Raw genomic sequence first — 9,542 nt, 5'->3', positions numbered from 1 at the left:
GTGGCCCACCTGGGTGAGGCGGTAAGAAAGAAACCTTCAAAGAGGCTGCTGCAGAAATCTTCCAGGGCAAACTCATCAGCCAGCAGGGCCAGGCTCCCAGTGAGGAGGTGGAGGAAGATGTCACTGAAGGCCAGGTCGCCAAAGGTCTCCACTGCAACCATGCAGCAGTCAGTCAGGCCACCACCCTCCCAGCACCTGGCCCCAGGGGACCCACAGGAGGCTTGGCAAAGCAGGAGGGCCAGAGCTGGGGTACAGGCAGAGATGATGCCCCTGCCAGACCAGAGTCCAGTAGCTGCCAGGCCAGACACGCCACGGACACCAGTGAAATGGAGGAATGTACCAGGCACAGCACAGAGTTCTCCAAACACCATGCAGACAGTTCTCAGGAACAAGGACAAAGGACTGCAGACAGGTGGGGAAGCCACAGCTGCCAAGGCAGGTCTGCTAGAAACACTGGGAGCCTCCTGTGGCACCTGCATCACTTGCAGGAAGGGAAGGTGATGGATGACACCTTAGTCACACCCCTCACAAGGGACAATGGACACAGTGCCACTCGAGAGTACCCTCAGGGCAGACCCTGCTGATGCCATCTGACCCATGGGATAGCTAGACATTTCAGGGGCCCCTGGCCTCCCACGGAGCTACTGCCAACTATCTGAGTCTCAGCTGCTATGAACCCAATTCCCGCAGCTGACTCCAAAGCACCCCAGACTGAGAGTTCAGCAGCAGGAAGCTGCAGAGGGAAGGTAGCTCCCGAGTCCTGGCATGCCATCTCCATGGTGATGCTGAAGCCACCACAGACACACAGCTGGCCCAGTGCCTGATCTGCAGGAACCACAGCCAGCTGAGCGACCACACTCCGAGGTAGGTGCTAGGAAGCCCCTTCCTTTGCAGGGTGCATACTGAACTGTTTGGGGGACACGTGTGGCAATATCAAGGTCCTGAGCCACACAGACCTGGACCAGTGACACACAAGGCTTCACCATGGTGTGCTCTTAGCTTTTCATCTGCTCAGAGTGCTATGATCAGAAATCAAGCAAAACTCAAAATAAAAATAACTATAGTGAGGCCTGACTTACAAACATTGGAGTTACGAACTTTTACAAATACAAAAAGGCCTCAAATTATGAACATTCGTAGATGTGAACAAATCACAGAAAGAGCTCATACCTCTGCTGGACAGTGCCACAGTTGTGCTGCTGTGTGCTTACTGTACAATGCGATAGTACATAGTTTATCTATGTGTGTGTTTGCCTTTTTTAAAATGCTTTACATTGGTTGTTTGATACCGGGGATCTAACTCGGGACCTTGCACTTGTGAAGCAGGTGGCGGAATACATTGTGTATTTGTGTCAAGGTGTTTAAGACTCACTTTGTCAGTCTTACTTAGGAACATATCTGACTTACGAACATTCCCCCAGAATGGAACTCATTTTTGTAAGTCAGGACTTACAAGAGTAAATAAAAGAAAATCCCACAAAATCCACGTCCATTCTTCCTAGAATCCAATCAAACACTTTAAAAACAAGCCCTTCCTGAACAGGACTGCAGTGACACATGCCACTCATTTGGGGACAGATGCCTGCCGATACGAAGCTCCAGAATGAAGAGCAAGGCAGATCAATGTCATTTCTGACCAAAATACAAATAGGCCCAGGCCCTTAAATATCCTGACACCCCCAAAGTTGGAGAGCATGTGGACCTGATTCTGTCGAGCTGGCAGGAGCTGGGAGGCTCCTAGTTGCCATAGCCCAACAGAAACCTGCAACAGCAGAGGCCGGAGTGTGTAGCAGCTCAATCCAGCAGCCAGGGAAAACCAAACCCAGCTGAGAACACAGTTGGAGGGTGGCCACATACAAATTAATACCCACAGAAGGCTTCCTGCACACAGAAAGCTGCAGAAGGGATTCAACACACTTAGCATGAAATATGCACAACCCCAGAAGGCTCGAGTGAGTAGAAGCCAGGGCCTGTCTCTGCAGACACAGATGCTCCGAAGCCACCTCTCCCAGCGGGACCTGTGGGGCCCCTCCACTTCTTCCTGGCTCACTGTCATCACCCTGCAGCGCTTTCAGTCCTCCATGCACCCAGAGAGCCCATCCCTTCACCAGTCGGTGCCAGACCCTGTGTGAGCCACACACGAGACAGAGCAGCAGCTGTGCAGATGCTCCCCTTTACAACCCGCACACCAGGGCCTCCCGCTGCACAGTTGGAGGCCAGGCCAGGCACCTAGGTGCACAGCACGACGGCACTCACCCAGCCCGGGCAGCAGACGCAGCAGTGCATTCTTGTTCCTCTGCTTCGTGATGTGCAGGACATAGTACAGCCCGACCTCACAGGCCATACGCTGCTCCTGCAAGAACCTGGCCGGGACAGGACACAAGCTGCAGTGAACCCTGCCCAGCAGCCACCCCGCTGTGCCAACCCATGCCCTCACACCATGGATTCTAAGCCCTACTTGGTAAAACTTTCAGGAAGCGTGTTGGGGTACGTGACTGGTGCTTTCTCCTCAGACGGAAGCTTCTGGTCCACATTGAATGTGTAGTCGTCCACCACAAAGGACATGAGCATCGGCAGGAACTTGGTGATGAGCTCTACTTCCTGAGGAGGAAGACCTCTGAGCCTGTGCCTACCCCAACAGGGCCATCCCCTGCAAATCTTCCAGACCCTCTCCTGGCCTCCTGGAACCCCACCCAGCACTGTGTCCCTGAACCCCTGAACCCCCACCTGGCACAATCACATGGCCAGCCCATCTTCTGAGACACCCCAAACACCCAGGTGGGCGTTTCCCAAAAGGAAGCCTCCAGTGACACTGTGGGACCAGAGGGGCCTGCCTTGCCCCTCCCCCAAGGAGCAGAGTACAGAGTGGTCTCGATTCAGATTTGTACCATCTTTGGCTCCTTGAAGACCTGGCTGTCGATCAGGTCCCATGCCCCCTGACCCAGAGCCAGCAGCCTGAGCAGCAGGAGGAGGTCAGGGCTGTCCTGTAGGGAAACAGAGACCTCAACAGCACACCAGGGCTAGGCCACTGCTGACCCTGCTCACCATGCCGCTGGGAATCCACTGCCCCTGGGCCAGATGCCAGGGCCCCAGGACCTCAATCACAGCCCCCATGTGCCCTGGGCCACACCTGCACTCACCCTGGGCAATGTTTCCTGGCTGACCAGCTCCTGTAGGTGCCTGATGGTGCTCAGCGACAATGTGTTAATGGCAAAGGGGTCACAAAGGATCATAGACAGGTCCCTGGAAGGAATGGCTCTCGGCATTAGCTGGGGAGCCTGGCTGTCCCACCCTGTCACTGTATTCCACACAGCCAGCTGAAGGAACAGCTAAGCACTAGGCTGCCAGGCCTTGAGGACTGGCTTCCTCAATAGGAGGGAGCAAGCAGATTGGACTCCAGATGTCCACCACTGAAAAGCTTAAGGCTCACAATTTTTCCTTAACTGACCCAAAGATCTTTCAAACCAGAGTTAGGAAGTGAAGTGTACATACTGGTAGGCTTTGGTTCTGAAAACCTGGCCCAGATTCTGACAATGCTAGCTCAGGACCATGGCGGGGCTGTACCCCAAGCACTGTGTTCACGCACCAGTCCGAGGATACTAGGAGCCAGGATGGGGCCCCACACCACTCCTCAGCTCAAAGCAGCCAAGGAGCAGTGTCCCCACACTCCACAGAGATGGGGTCTCTCTGCTACCAGACTCATCCCAAGCAATGGTGTCTCAGCTGGGGACACCCTGGAATGAGGGCCAAGGGCTAGGCTGACCCTCACCCCAGGACCTGCTCCTGCCCCTTCTTCACGCCATCCAGAAATCCCTGCAGCTCCCGGGCTCTCTTGCTGTCCACAAACCGCTCTCGGATGCAGGCATCCAGGCACCACGTAAACTGTGGGGGAAGGCAAAGTCAGAGCAGGGACAGCCAGAGTGGCACCAAACGACAGCCCTCTCAGCTCACTCCACCCAGACAGCACTGAGGGGCCCTGACAGCCACAGGCTAGTGGTGGTGGTGGCAGGGGCAGAGATGAACACAGACGCAGGCTACACCCCAGAACCCCAGCCCTGGCCATGCCCAAGAACTGGTGGCCCCAGAGAGGGCAGAAACAGGGCAGTATTCTGGGGCCCATGCTGGACCAGGGGACCTCCAGACTGAGACAGGCTGGGACCACTATCTGCCTTGTCACTTGCCCACCACATACTGACACAAGAAAACCCAGTGCCATGGGTCCAGAGGATATAGTTCGGACAGAAGACACCTCTGATCCTTCACTGGCGTGTGGGGCCTGCAGGAAGCAGGGGTATCCTTTCTGGGGCAAAAGCTGCAAGGTCACTGCAGCACCAGGAGAGGACCCATTTCCTTGTGGCTCATGTGTGGGCACTGCAGCCTACCCAGCAGCAAGGCTTGGAGCAGGACGGTGTGGGGAGACTTGAACTGGTGCCATCCCCTTCTCTGGGCACCCTTGTGCTCACCAACAGCTGAGGTCAAGGAAGCTAGGATGGTCCAGGGCAGCCACAAGGCCTGCACCAGCTGGGGCAGGAGGGAGGGCCAGTGCTCAGAGCTCCCAGCAAGGTCAGCAGCTGCACGACAGCAGAACTTGAGAGCGAGGCTCAGCATGCACACCTTGTGGCAGGGATCCACGGTGCAGATGTCGCCCACATCAAGGTCATGCAAGGACATAAGCAGCTCGGCCCTCAGCGTGCAGTAGTGCACGTTCCTGGTCCGCAGGAAAAGCGTGCGCAGGAACTGCAACACCATGTCATACAGCTTCACGTTCTTCCCCACCATCTGTGTCAGCTTCTGTACCACCTAGAGGACACAGTGCAAGGAGCCCAACCCAACCCACACAGCAGTGGCACAGGTCTGGGCCCAGAACCAGCACTGCCCTCCCTCCAGAGAGCTTCCCCACAGGCTTCTGTCCCCGTTGTCCCCTTGTGTCCCCGTTGTTGGCCACAGAGTACCAGCAAAGCCCCCCATCCAGAGAATAAGCACTGCTGTCCAGGGTTCCCCTACCTTCACTGCAGGGCAGCACAGGGACACGGTACCACCTGACATAGGACTCAGGCCAGAGTCCGGGTGGCTCATAGGCTCCTACCAGAGGGCCACAGCTTCTCTGGCCAAAACACCACAGCTAACTGGCCTCAGCCCCTGGTTTGAGGGACACTTAGGGCAAGCCCAGGGTGATGGGTATCACAGAAAGCCCAAGGCACCAAGCTGCACTCCACCAGCGGTAAGGTCAGCAAGGGCTACAAAGCCCCTGGCCCTGCAGACATTCTCAGGATCCCTGACAGTACCTGCCACTGAGGTCTGCAGGCCCCATCTCAGCTAAACTGTGTCCAGAGCTCACAGGGCTCCTAGCCACCTACATGGGAACTAGGCACTTCCAACGAGGATGGTGGGCAAGCGGGACCATAGCCCTGCCCCTGTACACATGAACCAAAGGGAGGAGGCTGTCCAGGGCTCCTGATCATAGCTCATCAAGGACAGAACCCAGGACCCACCCAGCTGCCTCACACTTTGGGACCATGAGCAGGTGTTAGCTTGGCACTCACTGCCACAGCACTGCAGTATCATGGAGCACCAACAGACTGCAAAGCTTCCAGACTCCGAAAATCAGGCTGTGGACAAAGCACGGGGAATCGGAGGCTCTTCAGAGCCATCTTCAGCAATGCACACCAGAGAAAAGTGAAAAAAGACTTCAACACTTGGAACTTCAAGTGCAAGTAGACCAGTCGGCTAACGTCTAAGCGAAATAAACAGCAGGTGCATCTGAACTCTGAAAACTTTCTTCAGTGTTTCTGAGGGACTGCGGTGTCACTCAGTGGTAGAGCAGTTAGTTGCCCAGCACACCTGAGACCCAGGGTTCCATCCCAAAGCCCCGCAAAAAAACCAGAAAAACAACAACAAAAAAAGGATGTTCCCTAACAAAACAAGAAAAAGTAAGCTAGAGGAAGAGGGGCTGGAGATGTCGCTGAGTGGGAGAACACTTGCCTAGCGTGCCTGAATGTTCGATCCTGAGGCCTCAAAAAGAAATTTGTTTTAAAGGAGGAAAGCAAGCTGGGGGACACAAAACATACAATTAACACAAGACACGGGCAAAGAACAGATGTGGGGTGGCCTGGCACATCAGGGAAGGAAGCCTGTGAAGGGTAATGGAGTTCCAGAGCTGGGATAGCGGAGAAAGCCAGGACACAGGTCCCAGAATAACAACCAGGAACCTCAGGAAAACTGCATGCCGCACCATCACTGTCCAGACGAGCAGCACAAAGAAATGTGGTGGCCTGTCCATCCTGGAAGGGCAAGATGTCCACAGCACAGGACACCACGGACACCGCCCTCTGGCCATGCCAACAATGTGATGTGACCAAAAGACAGATCCACCCGGGAGTGAGGCCTGGAGACAGCCTGTGGGGCAAGCCAGCAACCTGCAGAGTATGGGTGCAGCTGAGGGGGGGGACAGAGTGGCCCCCACTTCCTGGCCTGGAGGAGAGCTGGAGGGAGGTGATTTTCTGCTCTGTATATTTTGCTGTTTGTGTTAAAATACTACTTTTCAGTGCTGGGGATTTAGCTCAGTGGTTCCACTGCCTGCCTTGCAAGCACAAGGACCCAAGTTCAATCCCTGGTACAATAAAAACAACAACAACAAAAACAAAACAACTACTTTTCAGAGAAAGCTCACCCTAGGACAAGGCAGACCAAGCAAGTCTCTCAAATCCAGAATCAGCTCACCAGGAAAAGGAGAGATAGAGAAAGGCTGGGGACACTGGGACCTCACAGCTCAGAGGGGCAAGGGCTTAGTCTGCAAGATGGACAAGATGGGGCCAGAGGGCTGAAACCAGAATAAACAGCACAGGGAAGGGACAGGCAGGGTGTGTGCCATACCCGCCCAATCCCAGCAGGGGCCACTCCACCTGGCCCAGAGCCTCAGAAAAACCAGCAACATGTGGCTACTTGGTGTTGGCTATGTGGCAACAACACGTGCTATAAGCATGGAAGACTCACCACAATGCAAAATTAGTGACTCTCAGATAAAAACAATACAGCTCAATAACAATCATTCACACCGATTACCAATCACATTACATTAGATTAAAGAAAAGGTATTATCTACCACCCCAATATGGGGATTAAATCCAAGGCCTTTGGACCTTTTTTGTATATTTTACATTAAGATAAGTTCCCACTAAATTGACCAGGTTAGGGACAGGGATTTAGCTCAGTGGTTCCACCACCTGCTTCACAAGCGCAAAGTCCCGAGTTCAATCCCCAGTACCAAATAAACAAACAAATAAATTGCCAGGTTAGATTTAAACTTCCAATATTCCTGCCTCAGCTAGCTGAATAGCTGGGATTCCAGATATGCACCACCATACACAGCTCCTCTATCCTTTTTTCCCTCGATGGGGATAATAAACTTTGAATGATATACATAGCTTACTTGTTCGCTTTACTAACTGATACTCATAGGTCAGGTGTGGTGGCACAGACCTATCATCCCAGCACTCGAGAGGCTGAAGCAGAGGGATTGCCGCAAGTTCATGGCCAGCCTGGGCTACACCCTCAGTTCAAGACTAGCACATGGGGCGAGGGATTTAGCTCAGTGGTGCCACGCCTGCCTTGCAAGTACAAGATCCTGAGTTCAATCCCCAGTACTGCCAAAAAGACTAGCACAAACTATACAGCAAGACCCTGTCTCAAACATAACAAAAAGACAGACAGATGGCTAATTAGGAAATCTCAATAAAAAGTAACTTATTAGAGGTTTAGTGGCATTAGTAATAAGTGAAAACTTCTATTCACTCTGTTCTAAAGTGTGAAATATGAAATACTCAACCACACCACCTTAACAAACTACTTAGATCGGAAAGCTTATGTACCAGTTCGCTCTTTGAAATGGTGTACAGCTGTCCTTTTAAATTAAAGTCCTGTCCACAGACTTTACCCTTACACTAACATGCAAAATACACACAAACTTAGAGGCAACCAAGCTCTACAGCTATAAGCAGTAGCCCACACTCCAGAACAACTCCCACCCTCACTGGGGAAGAAGGGGCAGCCAGGGAAGGGGCTGGCCACACAGCCCCGAAGAGCTCTGCTTGAGCTCCCGCAGCCCCTCACCTCACCCTGGCGTCTGGTCTTGGGGGAAGGACTGAAGAAGTTGTGCAGGACAGAGAGCTCCGTGCTGAAGAGTGCATTTTCCTTCTCCAGTATGTACTGCTTCAGCAATGGAGACACCTCATCTCCAAAGAGCGCCTGGTTGTCCTGCCAGATCTGCCGCTTCACCTCTACTGCACAGGCTCGGTACAGCTCCTTGTCAGCCATGACCAGCTTCAGCTTCTTCTCAGGAACCTACACAGAAAGCACCATAGCCTCCTTGGCCTCCCTCGGGACAGGCCGAGAGCCCCGCCCACCCACAGGTGCACAGCACAGCACCAGGCCCCAGTGAGTGCGGGCAGACATGCTCAAGACCCATGGCTCTTCCAGAATAAGCCCCATGCTCCAACGTGAGTGCAGGCTTGTCTCCGTGAGGCTGCGGGGGGGGGGGGGGGGCGGCACAGAGGTCCCCAGGGTATAGCACTCAGGCAGGCAGCTCACCCAGTCTCCCCCAAGCTCAGCAGCTGCCTGGACCAGTGCAGGTTCACTTCGACCAACCAAAAGCAACTGGACAGGCAAGCAGGCAGGCTGGCCAAACTGCAGCAGGCCACAGGTCCTGGCATCCCAGGAGGGTAAGCCCCAGGACTCGCACCTTTGGCAGATGTTTCATGACGCACATCACCACGGGCTGCAGGGAGGGCATCTTGACCAGGGAAAAGCTCTTCTCCAGCAAGTCTTCCAGCTTCTTATACCTGAAAAAACTTGTGCAACTGAAGGGATGGATCTCAACGTTCAGGACACCCTGGGAGGGAGGGGTCTCACGCAGTCCTGGGTCACCACTACAACCTTAAACGCTGCCCAGGCAACTGGAGGCTGAGAAGTGGCTGCACAGCTCCCCTCACCACTTGCAGGCTGAGACTGACCTCTCCTCCGCCTTTCCCTCCGAGGCGATGGCTGACACCCGCTCCAGCAGCTTGTCCCTCAGCTCATCAAACACCGACTGGTGGAACTCCAGCCGTGGAGTCCCGTGCAGGTCCAAGAAGGGCAGAGCCGACTGCAGGGAGGGCAGCAGCACGCCATTCTCTGTCTGAGGAAGCAGAGGGCCAGTGCGGATGGGTCATGTTGAGAAAAACCTCAGCCACAGGTGCCCCGAGTACGCCCGGATGTCCTGAGTACACAGCGGGGCACCAAGGCCACGGATGTGGATTCCCCAGCCGCGCTGGCAGAAGCCTCGAACACCAGAAGTGTTCCCGCAGTGGGCACCTCCCCGCAGGGGCAGAGACACGCCGTCCGGGACCCACCTGGAATTGCTCGATGGCCTTAAGCGGCTCGGTGCAGTTGGTAAGGGTCTCCTTCAGGTCCTCACCGTTGGCCACACCCAGGTCCTGCAGCCCCGCGAACAAGGCCGAGGCCCCAGCCGCCGCCTGGCTCTGCGTACCATCGCCGCTCCGCTCCCC

At 54.6% G+C, this 9,542-nt stretch overlaps 1 protein-coding gene across 1 annotated transcript in view; it reads right to left on the bottom strand.

The window, feature by feature from the left end:
- The window catches only part of Nelfb (negative elongation factor complex member B), a 22,213-nt gene that overhangs the window by 11,422 nt on the left and 1,249 nt on the right, over window positions 1-9,542 (bottom strand). The window contains exons 3-13 of the mRNA XM_019205198.2: window positions 9,387-9,536; window positions 9,009-9,172; window positions 8,738-8,837; window positions 8,110-8,340; window positions 4,615-4,800; window positions 3,770-3,882; window positions 3,141-3,243; window positions 2,889-2,984; window positions 2,459-2,601; window positions 2,257-2,363; window positions 10-151 (exon numbers count right to left, since the gene is read on the bottom strand). Coding sequence (XP_019060743.2) covers window positions 10-151; window positions 2,257-2,363; window positions 2,459-2,601; window positions 2,889-2,984; window positions 3,141-3,243; window positions 3,770-3,882; window positions 4,615-4,800; window positions 8,110-8,340; window positions 8,738-8,837; window positions 9,009-9,172; window positions 9,387-9,536 — 1,535 coding nt within the window. The remainder of the gene's footprint in view (window positions 1-9; window positions 152-2,256; window positions 2,364-2,458; window positions 2,602-2,888; window positions 2,985-3,140; window positions 3,244-3,769; window positions 3,883-4,614; window positions 4,801-8,109; window positions 8,341-8,737; window positions 8,838-9,008; window positions 9,173-9,386; window positions 9,537-9,542) is intronic.

This window comes from Fukomys damarensis, unplaced genomic scaffold (genome assembly GCF_012274545.1).
Source record: "Fukomys damarensis isolate Sample0158 unplaced genomic scaffold, DMR_v1.0_HiC HiC_scaffold_36, whole genome shotgun sequence".
Taxonomy (NCBI): domain Eukaryota; kingdom Metazoa; phylum Chordata; class Mammalia; order Rodentia; family Bathyergidae; genus Fukomys; species Fukomys damarensis.
The sequence above is the reverse complement of the archived record's forward strand: the minus strand, read 5'-3'. Positions and strand labels throughout refer to the sequence as shown.